Source organism: Triturus cristatus, chromosome 4_1 (genome assembly GCF_964204655.1).
Source record: "Triturus cristatus chromosome 4_1, aTriCri1.1, whole genome shotgun sequence".
Lineage (NCBI taxonomy): Eukaryota > Metazoa > Chordata > Amphibia > Caudata > Salamandridae > Triturus > Triturus cristatus.
In genome coordinates, this window is record NC_140585.1 from 1147056973 (window position 1) to 1147071806 (window position 14834).

General features: G+C 43.0%; 1 protein-coding gene across 2 annotated transcripts in view; it reads left to right on the top strand.

Moving 5' to 3' along the window:
- Positions 1–14834, top strand: part of EVI5L (ecotropic viral integration site 5 like) — a 1383225-nt gene that overhangs the window by 971882 nt on the left and 396509 nt on the right. For both annotated transcript variants that reach the window (XM_085654281.1, XM_085654282.1), the window contains one exon: positions 6277–6417. In XM_085654281.1, coding sequence (XP_085510407.1) covers positions 6277–6417 — 141 coding nt within the window. The remainder of the gene's footprint in view (positions 1–6276; positions 6418–14834) is intronic.

Here is a 14834-nt window from a genome sequence, read left to right on the forward strand (position 1 = left end):
GGGAAAGAATTAGGCAAACATGTCAATAATGCACTCCAGAGTCTTGGGGTGAAGATGATATGGACAGATCTCTTGGAGGACTGTAACACCCACCTCTGCCCTTTGAAGGATCCAGAGGCAGGACCCTACCCAATTGGAGGAGCTCACCTACCATATAAGTATCAGACTTAACAACCACAGCTGCAGTTTTGCCAGTACTATAGGACACATCACCAGTCTTAATACAGACTATCACCTATACAGACATAGTAAAAAGCGCCCTAAACCATAGGGAAGGAGGCAGACGAAAAAGCAAGACACAGGATAACGCCCTTGACTAGCTTTTGGCACTGGATACCTCATCCACCTTCTTCTCACAAATCCAACCCTGTAGGTGTTGGAAAATCTCTGCCTACCACAAACAATAGGAAAGAGTCACCACAGACAAGTGTTTTATAGATCTGATTCAGTTTGAAAATACGCTGTTATTCCAATACCACCACCCAAACTCAAGCACAAACACCTTCCCTTGCTATAGGCTGAAATTATTCACCTACTATGGGTGGGAGCAATCGAATCAGTCCCAATACAACATGAAATATAGGTTTCTAGTTAAGATTCTTTTTCATAAAAAAGAAAACATCAAAGGGCTGGCGATCTATTCTAGACGGACGGCAACTAAATGTTTTCCTGATAATGGTAACTTTACGCGAAGTGCTACAGCTTCTTATAGAGTATTAGTATTTGGCCTCTCTTAATCTAAAAGATGGCCACTTTCATATACAATACATCCTAAACACAGAAATGTCATCAGCTTTGATGTAGCATGTTGAGACTTTAAATTCGGAGTCCGTTCTTTCAGACTAAAATCAGGTCCCATAATATTTAGCAAGTTCATGGCTCCAGTTTCAGGCCATCTGCAGGATCAAGGTCATCATGTATATCCAAACATAGGTGACTAGTTTAATAAAAGGTCCATTAGTGTGTTATACCAAAAGATCAGTCATAGCTGGTACCAAGCTTTTCACAAAACTAGGCCTTTCATTAAACAAAAACAAGTAGTCTGCTCTACTGACAACAGAAATCCAACTCCTTGGGTCCAAAATAGACCGCATGAAAGCTCAACTTCCTCAAGAAAGACAGCAAACACTCAGAGTACTAGCATGCCAGTTGCAGAAACAAATTGTACGGTTACTTGAAAGCCTTCTAGACATGTCATCTTGCATTTGTCTAATTCCATCTTGTCTCCTGATAATGCACCCCATACGTGAGGATCTAGACACTTAAAGGAAACAAATGCATGGGTCGTTCGATGATCTGATACAGATCACAAAAGATATCAAGGTTACGTTTCCATGCTGGACTGCAGTAAAAAAGTATGGAAGTAAGTCTGTCATTTCTTCCACTTCAATCCGACTTTGTAGTGACCACAGATAATCAGTGGGTGGATGGGTAGGCCACATTCAGGAACTCTTAGCAAAGGAGTTGTGATTGATGCAAGGCAAGAGGTCACATATCCATGAACAAGAGTTGAGATCAGTCAAGAAAGCTTTTCTAACATTTCTACCTTGCTTCCACCTGTTGACCGGGACGGACAACACCACAATAATGTTTTTATGAACAAACATGGGGGTACAAGATCCCACATGCTCTCAGCAGATGCACATGATATCTGAATGTGGAGCATGAGGTATTGAATCTCAGTAAAAATTAAACACCTCCCAAGTATAAAACAAATAAGCAGATTACCTGAGCAGAATATTGCAGGTCTGCCAAAAACAGTAACTGAGTAAAAACAAGTGAAAAGTGTTCAAAGTATGGGATAAACCAAAACACGGCCTGTTTTCAACTCAAGAGAGCCAAAAAATGCAATTTTTTTGCAAGCAGACATCTGCAAGCAGGTTCACGGAATGCACTTTTGATTGCATGTTACAAAACATGCTTTTCCTATTCTATCTCTGCTTCCCAGGGTTATTGCAAAACTTAGAAAGGGAACCATGCTGAATGATTTTTCTCTCCTCAACATGGGTGAAGGAGTATTGGTTCATGGATCTACTAGTGGAACAACCTCTGATTCCTCTAGGGTCACCATGGGCAAAAGTGGTCTGCAGTTCTCTGCACTAGTTGTGGTTCTTCGGCACAATGACACACTTCTAGAGCCAATGATGAGGCGGGATGGCAGTAATCTGATCGGGCACTGAGTTCTTGGGCGTCACGGCAGCCAGGTGCTAACTTTGGCACAGGATGCATTTGAGCTGACTGCCTTGCTCTTGGGAGTAGTGTTTCCACCTAGGCAGTCTTAGTTATAGCAATAGTGCTGTTTATGATACTCGGAGAGTGTACGTTGGTGGTTACTAGAGGCTTGTGGTCTTTACTTCTTGGTGGTTGAGTCCAAATGGCACGGCAGCAGTAGTGCTGTATTCATGCCATCTGCAGGCACACAGCAGATGCCACAAAGCAGGTGTCTATCTAGGCTTCAGTTGGCCTTTCTAATCGGGCACACTGGACACAAGTGCCTTAGCGGCGATGATGGGGAACAATGGAAGAAGCCGCTCAGCACACTTTCTAAATGCTGCAGTTGCACCCATGATTGCAGTAGCGGATCGGCGATCCTGATCATTCCAATTACACAGTCTGGAGTCTCTAGTGTACAGATCCGTGCACCAGGGTCAGCTGTTTCAGTATTTTCCAGTGGTCCGTTCCTCCTGTAGGATTGGTGTACCACTTTCCTTCTCTCTTAGTACGGACTTTGTGGTTCCCAGGACAAGTCAGCAGTTAATTCTTCAGTTCGAACTTCAGGTGATCATTTCTGTGCAGCTGGCTATTGGACAGACACCAGCCCCGGTTGTGCAGTAGCCCTCTGGGGAGCAGCCCCTTCTCAGTTGAAGAGAGATTTCAACTGGAACAACAGCTGAGTCAACAGGCTCCACTTTCATAAAGAGGTGGAAGACAGGAAATGTGGATTCCCTCTGCCTTTGCAGAAACTGGTTGGGTCTTTTCCCTCTTCATGTGGCCATCTCAGGTTGTCTTCAAGACTCAGCATTTGTCTTGAGTGATGCTCTTCAAAGCAGGACTGTCTCCAGTTTGGAGCACCAACAACTGAGGTAGAAAGAGATGTGAGCCGTCTGCAAATTGGTTATTAACAGCCGCATCTCACCGCATCAGGAAGAGAAATGAAGGGCTGTTTCCCTTTTAAAGCACCCTTTGCATCCTGACAACACATACTGCAGTCACACTCTTTACCCTTACCACCCACCAAAAGGGAGTCTCAGGAAGAGTAATCAGCGGTCCTGTGTATCAGAAAGGATCTAATTGAATTTCAAAAGGGAAGCCTGTCTCTTCCACTTCAATGCCTGGATTCTTCCCTCCAGTCTTAGGCATGTCAGCAATACGCTTCCACTGTTCGGTAAAGCAATCCCAGATCCATCTTGTGCACATGAACCGGCCAGGGTTATCCAAAAGAGAATCCACAGGCCTGTATCCCTCTGGTCCACTCAGACTCTTGTGTACTGCATACCAACTCACTAGCATGAATGCATATGTTGGATCTGGGATTCCGGTTTCAATGTTGGCAGCAGAATTTTAGTGAAATGGGCAAGTAGGCTCCTGTTCGCACGACACAGGTTAAAAGGTCTGGTCAGACCACAAATATTACACAACACAGACTGCTGCCACCATCACGCTACACGTGTGAAACCCGACACACAGACAGTAGTCCTACTTTCACTAGTAGGGGTCACTTGGTGCGCCCATTCGGGTCCAGGACAACTTCAGTACGCATCACAATTCAAGAGAAGGCCTAGACCTTCATTCACACTGGATCAGTGTAAGGCTGTGGCCAATATACAAAACCTAGGGTAACGGATACTCTCAGTTGAGGCACACAGGGCAAGGGACATGACTGTTCTCTATCCAAAGGACATTTCAATCCCAACAGAGGTAATTTTCAGAAAAATGAAATTCCTGACTTCCCTTTTGACCTCCAGGAGTCGATTATCTTATGTCCACAGACCCCTGCATGGATGGCTGGGGTTCACATGCAAGAACTGTCCATCAAGGATGTGGGCTGACAAAGAAAAGTACCACCACAACATTGACTTGGACTTGTGTACAATTTGCCTAATACTGCAGATATTCTTACACATCAGGTAGTCCACCCGGTACAGATAAGTATCAACAACAAAACATCCAAGTAGTACATCACTAAGCAGTGGAGCGCAAAGTCTTGCATCCGCTTAGTTGGGACTCAACTGCTCTGAAAATTAGAAAACAAGGTGGACGTCTTGGTAGATCATCTGTGAGGTCTGCAGAATAATCAGACCTATGCCATCACACTGTCATGAGTCAGAGCTTCATGGCTGTGCCAAGTCTTCAGACAGGGAGGCCAATGAGTTTTACCTCCTTTTCACGCCCAACAAAAGCAATGCCAGTCCTTCACAAGCTGATCTTGGTAACCATTGCTTGCACTGCAACGGGTTTTCCATGAAAACCCGAACGTCTTTATTCTTTCCATAATTTCTCCTGGGTCTCAGGATCCCACGGAAGTGCAAAAATGAGTTATACTCCCAGACTCTCATCTCTCCTGCATAGCCCCACCAAGGTACAGCAATCCGCTACTCGTATATCACCGCCCAGTGACTGCTTTGAAAAACCACCCGGTTACTCCTGACATAAGAGAAAGGTGTTGTACCAAAACATGAAGTCATAGAACCTCACAGCCTATTTCCTGCCCCCTTAGAGTTAGGTTATCTGTAAATTTCCCCAAAATGCAGAAGAATACAAGTCCCTAACCTCACGCCCTGTACAACACACTTATAGTGCTAAATTGAAGTGATTTTGCTATGTCATCATTAGGATAGCAATATGCAGTTATTGTTATAATGTACAGCACTCTAGTACCACTCGGTGAAGAAGCTCTCTAGAAAAGCACTGTAAATAAATAAATAATTAGGTTCTACTCAATCCATCCCATTTGTCTGACGAGCATCTTATATGTTCCTCAATCTGAGTGTATCTGGCTACAATTGCAGAATTTGTTTCTTCTTACTTTCCGATCCAAAAACATTTCATCAAGAGGCTTTCTCTGGCCCTTTCCAGTAGTATGCCAACTTCCAGTCCTAAGGAATCTGAATACAGTGGTCAGCCAGTTCATGTTGTGAACCTTTGAACCAAAAGGTGATGAGATTCCAAATATAAATTTACCATAGTTACTAGTATAAGGTTTATACCCAAAGTACTGTTGGACTTTTACCTAAACGAGCCAGTCATGCTCCGATCTTTTTTCTGAACCCATCGTCCTCAGTGGAGAATGATCTACAGTCTCTTGATATTTTTAGATGTCTAAAACTTGACACTGATAAGAGACTGTTAGAACATCTGATCAGCTCTGTTTTTTCCTGGGTTGCCATGACAGCAGCATTATTTGATGAAGAAAGGAATCATCAGTTGGTTTTCCGCCTGTCTACCTTATGCTACAGAGAAGCACGATCAACTTGGGGCATGGCAGCGATGTTGGAATTCTACGTGGGAGTATCTCTCCTGGAATTTGCAACAGAGCTACTTGGAAGGACAGTCACACTCTCACCAAGCACTGCTTTCTGGACTGGAATACTGCAGTGGATATTTCAGAGGGCCGCCAAGGAGTCCTGCATAATCTGTTCCACTGAAAGTAAGCTTCCTTCCTGCTCCTCATGTATCATTATATTAATGCTTGCTATTCTGTTTCAAGCATATAGAATCTTGTAAATAATTACTTCAGTCCTTCAGGGTTTGTATCATTCATTCGATCCGGCCTTCCAGTTTAGAGGCTCACTAACTATTTTCTTTAGTTCCTTCATACTTGTGTTATGAAATCTGAGCTATAGTGGCTACAGGGGGAGTGCAGTACTCAGCACTTTTACCCCATTGGCTGAGGTTCAAGCTGTTTTTTTAAAAAAAAAAGAATTCTGCTACTAAACACTTATTTTAATCTGTAAACTTTTTATCAGTGTATATTGCTGTTTTAAAGTGCCAGAGAGTCCTAGCCTGACAGTGGAAAATTATTCAGTAGATGAAAAATACCAATTCTGGAAAACTGGAGTGGCAGGTAAGTAATTCCTTTTAGGTAGGTAGTGAGTTGTGGCATTATAAACAATAACATGTCTAACTGTTGATACAGAGTGTTTGGTAGAGCGTAAACTTGGTAAGTATAGTCCTATAGTTTTGTGATGTTGTCTGTAATATAAATAATCTGCCTGAAAGTTCCTTTGATTTTAAATGTATTTGTTTGTGAAAGACCTACTTTCTCACTTCCCGCAGGGCCAGGTAACAAGAGCCCAGGAGGCGGAAGAAAATTACATCATCAAACGAGAGTTGGCGGTAGTGAGGCAGCAGTATAGCTCAGCAACAGACAACCTGCAAAAAGCGCAGAGTGCTATTCGGCAACTTCAGGATCAAAAGGTAAAAGACTTTAGCAGGAGCACAGGTAGGGACAGCCAGAATAAAGCTATGGCATAGTTAAAAGGTACATAGCTTTCTGTGTATTTGAGGAATTCAAAATACAAGAATAAAAGTCAGAGGCAGCTGGCATGGTGTGGGTCAGATGTTAGTGGGAGTTACATATTCTGCAGGTTAAAGATTCTTGGAAACAGAATCTCTGAGTAGAGAAGCTTAACAGAGTGGCGTTATAGCAAAAGGAACACTTCACCTGTACAAAGCTGAAAAATAGATACCGAATCTGACAGAAGAGATGGCAAGCAGGCGTCCAGGGTAGATATGTAGCAAAGGAACTCTCTCCTTGTTCAAGGTTGAAAGATCCGAGAGTAGAGACAGCCAACATATGTCCAATATGAAGATACAAGAAACGTCATTATGTATAGGTAAAGATGCAGTGGAGTATACCAATAAACATTTAGACTACAGAGTGAGCAAAAGTGCTCCTTTCTGCATTCTGAATTTCAATTATACAAGGCCTACCTGTAGGACCAGTAGAGACTTTCTATATTCTCCATGGACACGTTCCAGCTAAGAATCTGAATTTTAAGCTAACTGGCTCTGGTACAGTACTAGATGAGAAATTGAGATCACTTAAAGACTTGGTAGCATGGTGGGATTGATGACAACCTAGGGGTAAATTCACTGATGGAGTTTTAAGCAGCTACCTGAAGTTTCCCTGACATGGTATTGGCCTATGGGATCAATAACTACTACTGTATTCACACTCTACCTAGAAATGAAGCAAAATAAAGTGACATAGCTCACAAATGCCCTTCCTAGTATCTATGCATATTTGCAGTTCTGGACTGACTGGGTTGCCACTAGCATAGCTCTACTCTGACAAGCCTCCGTGATTCAGTGTGTTATTTCCTGTCCAGGAGTTTTCCTAAGAGCTCCATCACTCACCTTGAATCTAACCGGAATGTTGCAGTGAGAATATTTGACTAAGTCACTCCATCCCTACTAAGTCACTCCATCCCTACTTCTTGCACTGACTGTCAGCCTCTACCCAAATTCTATTCAAGACTTCTCTGTCATTTATTGCTCTTATTTTTTTTTAAACAATTTGAATTGATTTTCACAAACTTATACATCAGGTTCCAGAACAGTCATTTGAATTAGCAGGCATGAGGAAACATGCTTAGATAAGCTTAATAGTTCTGTACAAGCTGTGATTTTGCTTCTTTTTTGATCACATTGACCGCTTTGTTTCTACGGTGGTATACCGCTAGACTATGCAATTATATACAATGAGAGAGGATGTGGAGTTGGGGGCACCATCAGTAAGGGGTCACCTCACTCAGGTCCTAAATCTTAATTCATTAAAGGCTCGCAATCTCAAACATGTTGAGAAACTGCTGGTGCCAGGCCATCTATAATGCACAGGGCAAATCAACAATACAGGCACACATGCTGTCAGTGTTTGGACAGTTTGAGAAGGTTGGTCTGTTACATTATCGGAGTCAGGGGCATGATTTGCAGACCTCCATTTACACTCTGGACTTTCCCACCTACACATATCCCTCTTCCAAGCTTAAACCACAGTGATTTATATTGACTTTCACACCATGGCATTCTTCATTTTGTTACAAAAACACCATATCTGTGAGCCAGCACCCTTGGAGCAAAGGTTTGAGTGACATCAGTAAGCATATCTCCAGACTAAGTAAATTCATTCTACCCTTTAAGGTAGAGATTCCATTCATGTGCTCCCAAAAAGGACTACAAACTTGAACGCAGCCTATATAAAGAATTGGTGCCCTTTGTCGTATATATAGGGCAAACCCTCCAAGTGAAGTCTTCGGCTTTGAATCTGAGCAGCAGTTAAAGTAAGTGCAATGAAATTTGTTGAACATCATTTACACTGTGCACTACAGGATATCTCTCCTTGTAGGACAAAATCCCTGCCCTAATCTTAACCAGCAAGGTCAATCCAAATGTCTCTTAACCACTGGGCACAAATAAGTTCTGGAGTGGGACTTTGCATCATCAGTATTGACAGGTGTAAAGTGTGACCAATCTTTGACCTGTATTTAAATCCAAGAAGGTCGGAGCTATATCATGGGTCGTGTGTTTCAACATGCCACAATCCGTATGAAGTAGGCTGCATGAGTTAAGAGCCCATAAACCATGTAGGCAAACTGGTAAGTTAACATCCTGTGTCTATAGGGATATGTAGTTCTCACCATTTTAGTGAACCAGGAGAAGATCTCCAAGGCTGGTAGTGGTGCAGGCTCATGGCCTGAGTCTATTTTGTTCTCTTTGTGAACCTTTAGGAACCATCTCCTTAGGGGAGCCTGATCAATAGGTGTAAGCACAGAATTCTCCGGACTACACATGGGAACCTGTTTTATTACAGTATATTTAAAAATTCCTCTTTTTTGTTTTTGAGGGACTGTCTTGTCATGTGTTTCAATTCATTACTCATCAGTTCATGGTACACATCTGTGGAGTCATATGGCAAGTTTTGAATGAACCTGGACATATGTTTAAACTTCCACAACTCCAGTTGGTTGCAAGGGCCAATTAATTATAAGATATTTCATTTCATTTCATGAGAAGGCAGTCCTTCAAAAACAAAAAGAGGAATTTAACCTGGTCATATTGTAAGACAATAAAACAGCTGGCTGATAATAAAGATTATGTGATCAAACCGTCAGACAAAAGTGGGAATGTGGTATTTTGGGGATTGAAAACATATCTCTGCGAAGCAAAGAAACAGCTGGGGAACACCCAATGCTACATAAAAATCAAAAAGGATTACCATAAAAACCCCACCCATAGATACCATACCCAATTAACAACTTATACGGATGACGGTCTTCCAAGTTAGGAAGAGTAACAATTTTCAAAAACAGAAGCTAGTTAATCCAACTTACTATTTGCTGCCAAAGGTGCTTAAGAATACAAATAATTCCCCAGGACGACTTATGTTCGGCCTTAGGGAGCCTGTTGGAATAAACATCAACCTACATTATTCATTTCCTTTTTCCATTTGTGGAGAATTTGCCAACTTTTTTGATAGATAGTTCAGACTTCCTTAGAAAAATCAATCGGATTACATGGGACCAAAACTACAGTCTTGTGACCTTGGATGTGCAATTCTTATTACGTGCATAAAGTACCAGGATGGCCTTCAAACATGTGAACACTACCTTATGGCCAGTTATGTTGGTCTATTAGAGCATAATAAGAAGTTAGTTGACATAATAGGTTTTGCCTACAGAAAATGCGTTTGTGTTTAATTATCTTATATACAAATAATTATAAGTGACAGCTATGAGTACCTGGTTTGGCCCCAGCTACGCCAATTTGTTGATGGGCTGGTAGGAGGAACAGGTGTCCATAGACTCTGGGAAGAGTGAATATATGATAGAAGTAGTTATGTGGTTACGCTACTTAGACAACATTTTGTTCATACAGAGGGGCACTTTTGAATGCTTTTGTGACTTGGCTGAGCGATAATACTCTAAATCTGAGGTTTAATATGACACACAGCAAAAGCACTATAGATTTGCTAGACATAAGATTGGAAATCAAAGGGGATACTCTAGAGTCTTTCCTTGTGAGGAAAAAAAACTGCAGGAAATAGAATCCTGCATGTACTAAGCAGTCATCCAGCAAGGATGAAATAAAGTATCCAATATGGGGAACTTGTCAAACAAAAATGTAAATGCAGTTCTCAGTCTAAATTTTTCAAAGCACTGGCGGAAATGATGAATCTTTTCGAGAGAGCGGGTATCTCCAGAAAGTCTAGGACATAGCAGTAGAAAACATCAAACTGGTCACTATGGATGACCTCTTATATAAACACTCAGGGAGATCTAGAAACCCATTAGAACTGGGAAGCCAGGAGAACAATTAAGATACAGTTAGGATAATCTTCACATATCGTAGTCAATCAGAGGAGGTCAGAAAAGCCCTGACTAAGAACAGGGAAATTCTAAAAAAACGAAAGGAATATTAGTACAATAATTTGACCAAGTCCAAAAATAACCTATGGGAAAAGTAAAGGTTTGGGGGTTATGTAGAGAGAAGCCATTTTGAGCTGGGATAAAACCTTTTGAATGTTTCCAGTGTATGGGATGTAAAACATACAAGCATAGCTCCCAAAGGACGACATATGGAGTGCCACATAACTCTAAGCCATGGAACATAAATAAATACATAACATGTAGAACTGAGTTTGTTGTCTACTATATAGAATGCTCAGGCAAAAAATGATATGTAGGCAGCACAATGTTTCAGGTAAAGAAAGGGATCCTGAAACATGTTCAGGCCATTACTAATTAAGATCATAAATACCCACTGGCACGCCATTTCGAACAATTCCATCAAAGAAATCGAACAAAGTTGAAATTTTTTGGGCTGGAAGTGTTGGGACACACCTCTACGGGTGGGGAAAAAGACCACCAGTTATTCAGACTCGAGTCGAGATGCATAATAAATTTAGAACCCTGTGAGTCCGCTCGATAACATATAAATGAAGGACTAGCTGTAAATTTATAGATACAAATTTGAAATGTGTTCGTGCTCTTGCCAGACATCCTCTTGTATTTCTGTGATCAATTGTATATTAGAGGTTTTATCTTCTCTTTCCCCTCTCCCTTTTTTCCTAACATTTTAATAGAAACTCCCATAAGAGAAGTGTATGTGAGTTGTGTTAGGAAGCTTCACTGTTATTTTATACAGGCTGTATAAAGATGATAGACATATTAAATAATATAAAATAGGAATGAAGCAGGGTGAGAAGTTGGTTCTAAAACCTTTAGGGTGAGATTTATTAACTATAGGTTATATATAATGGGATGTAAAGTTTAGATTAAACATTTTCTCTTCTTTAGAATGGTTACAATAAATTTGATACAAAATATAAATGTGGGCTATAAATAATGAAATGTGAGCTAAAAATTATGTTTGAGAAAAAAATCATTCTTTTTTAGAATGATTCAGATGAATCCAGCATGAAATATTCTTATAGGCATATGTAATGAATTGTGGACTGAGCATAATGTTAAAATCCCCCTCTCCCCGATGTCCTCATCTACTTAGCTGATCCCGCCCACCCTGTCTCCGTATTTTGCAATCCTTCGAACGGGCCTCTGGCCTCCGGTTGAATCCTGACAAATGGATTCTGGTTCCCCTCCACCTCTCCCGTGAATGCTTCGATTGGCAAGTTGATATACCTCTTCGCCGTCAATCCTTCAAATACCTGGGGATCTGGGTGACCTTATTACCCGAGCTTACTGGGCCCTCAACGTCACTCCCTTGGTGAAACGGGCTAAGGCAGACCTCCAGAAGTGGCAGTCATTGCCCCTCAACCCCATGGGGAGGGTGGCTCTTTTTAAAATGATGGTGCTTTCCCTCTTCCTGTACATGCTTCAGAACACCCCCATGTGCTTTCCCAGGGCCGGTTCCGCGAGCTAGACCGCATGGCCAGCATGTTTCTCTGGGGGAGAGGTTGGTCCCGACTGGCACTAAGTACCTGTAGGATTCCCTCGTTCGATAGGGCTCTGGGAATGACTCACCTTTATTTATATTACCTAGCCACGCGACTTCTCTCCATAAATGACTGGTTCAACGGAGGATGGACTGATCCGGCTTACAGGCTCGAGCTGGGGGAGCTGGGCCTCGCCAAGATTCAATCCATTTTGTATGAGACCCCGATTCCTTCCTGTCTACTAGAGGTGACGCGCTCTGTGTTACTGGCCTGGCGGGTGGCACTGCGGCCCACTAAATGGACACACACACTGACCCAATGTACACCTCTGTGTCGCGGGACCTGGCTCAAAGAGGTTAAGGAGCTTCAGGGCTTTGGGGCTTGGAACCTTATAGGTATTTCGCAATTAGGTGATGTATGGGTGGGGGACCACATGCGCTCCTTCGGCGATCTCCAGATCAGATACTCACTGCACAAATCACAATTCTATAGGTATCTAAACTGCGGCACGCCCTACACGCACACCTTACAACAGGTACACGGCTTCCTGATCACAGCCCGCCTGAAGCTCAGATTATGTTTGGGGATCTGGGGAAAGGTGGGATCTCCCGCATTTATTGTACGCTGATCAACAATACCCCTACTTCCCTAGACCGACTGCGGGCACAGTGGGAGGACTGGGTGGGCCCCTTGGAGGAGGAGGACTGGCGTGACGCCCTTATGGCCCCTAGAACGGTCACTGCATATGTTAGACAGCGCTTGGTGCAACTCTATTATTTACACATTGCATACCTCACCCCGGTGCACCTTCATCGGGCGGGGTTCAGTCCGACCTCAGCTTGTACCAGGTATGACCACGACCCAGCTGACTTCCTTCATATGGTATGGACCTGACCCCACCTGGCGCAGTTCTGGGGGGACATCGAGGAAGAACTCACCGAAATCTTAGAGTGGGGTGTCCCCCATGACCCAACGCACAAGATCCTGGGCATCACTGATGGGTTGGATGGATCTCGTAATGAGAAATTGTTTTTTACTACAGCTATGGTGGTTGCACAGAGGGACATTGCGGCCTCCTGGAAATGCCCTGAACCCCCGAGTGTGGGGCGATGGCGGACTGGGGTGGAGTGGTGTGCCACACAGGAGAAAGTCATGTACGTGGCACGTGTGTGCCCCAAGAAATATCGTAGAGTCTGGGGGAAATGGTTGGGGGGAGGTCTAGTCTTACAGGGGTTATCCACTTTCATTCTATTTTGTATTTATTAGTGTCTGTACACTGGGTATCGCAAATTTGTGTATGTTATTCTAAATCACAATGGTGCGGTGCTGTATGGCTGATGCATTCTTTTTGCAAATCAATAAAAATGTATAAAAAAATATCCCCCTCTCCCATGGCAGATTCAGAACTAGAGGTAATCTTACTGAGCTTCAATTTATTTTTTATCTTGTTTTTTTTGTTTCCTCTGCCTCGGGATTTAAAGAATATTTTGACGCATGATTTATGAATTGAATTTAATGAATTGTCTGCCAGAACTGAGGGCTGTGTCTGTGTACAAGAAAAAGAGAGATGAAAAAAACTGTTCTGTAGTGTGTCTACTATGTTAAGATACACATCACCTGATATCTTTGTATATATGTACACATAGGGAAAATGGCGCCCATCCATGAACAAGGCTTGGTGCGTCAAGCCGTAACGTGCTGGGTCCATACTCTTTGTTTTGTCTCCTGCACCCAAGTTGCGGATGTTCTTCTATGTGACTGCATGATTTTTATATATGTGTGTGTGTGTGTGTGTGTGTGTGTGTGTGTGTGTGCGTGCGCGTGTGTGCGTGCGCGTGTGTGTGTGTGTGTGTGTGTGTGTGTGTGTGTGTGTGTGTGTACATATATATATCGCACACATAGAAAAAGAATGGCCTCAATATCTGGTTTGCCACAGTGGAATTTGTTTTTATTTTTTAAAACAGTTTTTATTTGAAACAAAAGCAGAAATAAAGACATCACATCGACAGCTTAGGCAAATATATTCAAATACAAAAGAAAAAATACAGCGTTATCTTCCCCATTCTTAATCCGGTAGGAGCCCAGGGCAGCACATTCAAACGATTACAGAACAATCCACAGGTAGGTCAATTACATTTACCCGAGTCAGGAAGCTTCACCAGTGTCTATCTATTCTTGATTGCCACAGTATACGTCCTCGACTCGTCAGCACCCTCCTCAAGCATCAAGAGTCTTTCCCTCCTCAGTTCCACTGTCGGAGAGACACATATCTCCCCCCTATACTTATTCCAGCGCCCCCACTTTTGATCCCATTTACGCGGACATCCCCTTCCTTTATATACTGTTTTTTCGGCAATCATGGCATGGTCCATATCTTTCTCCCAATGTCTCAACGATGGTGTGGTATCTACGCCCCACTTCTGAGCAATGTTTCGTTTCGCTATACTCCACCCCATCGTGGCCCATGATTGTTCAGATTGCGTGAGGTCCGTTGCCTCCCAGATATTGAGGAGACACAGTGTGGGAGTCGGGAGGATAGATTTGTCACAAGTCCTCGTCAGTTGTCTGGTGACGTCAGTCCAATACCTTTGTATGTGTGGGCAGCCCCATAGGGTATGCAGGAATGATCCTGGTTACAGTGTCGGAGGCAGAGAGCATCGGGTCGCCTACCCAGTCGGTGCAGCAGTGTGGCGTCAAAATATACTCGGTGAAGAATTTTAAGCTGCACCAGGCGAAGCCGCATCGGGATGGCTACTTCTCGGGGTGAGGACAGCGTCGCTTGCCAGTCCTTGTCGTCTAGTTCTCCCAAATCAACCTCCCATGACGCTCTCAGCTTCAACATTGGATCAACTTGATTATTAATCAATTTCCTATACGTGAGAGAGATGGCTTGGCGGATCATAGGGTCGAGCAAGAGCCTGTCCTTCAGGGGGGAGGAGTC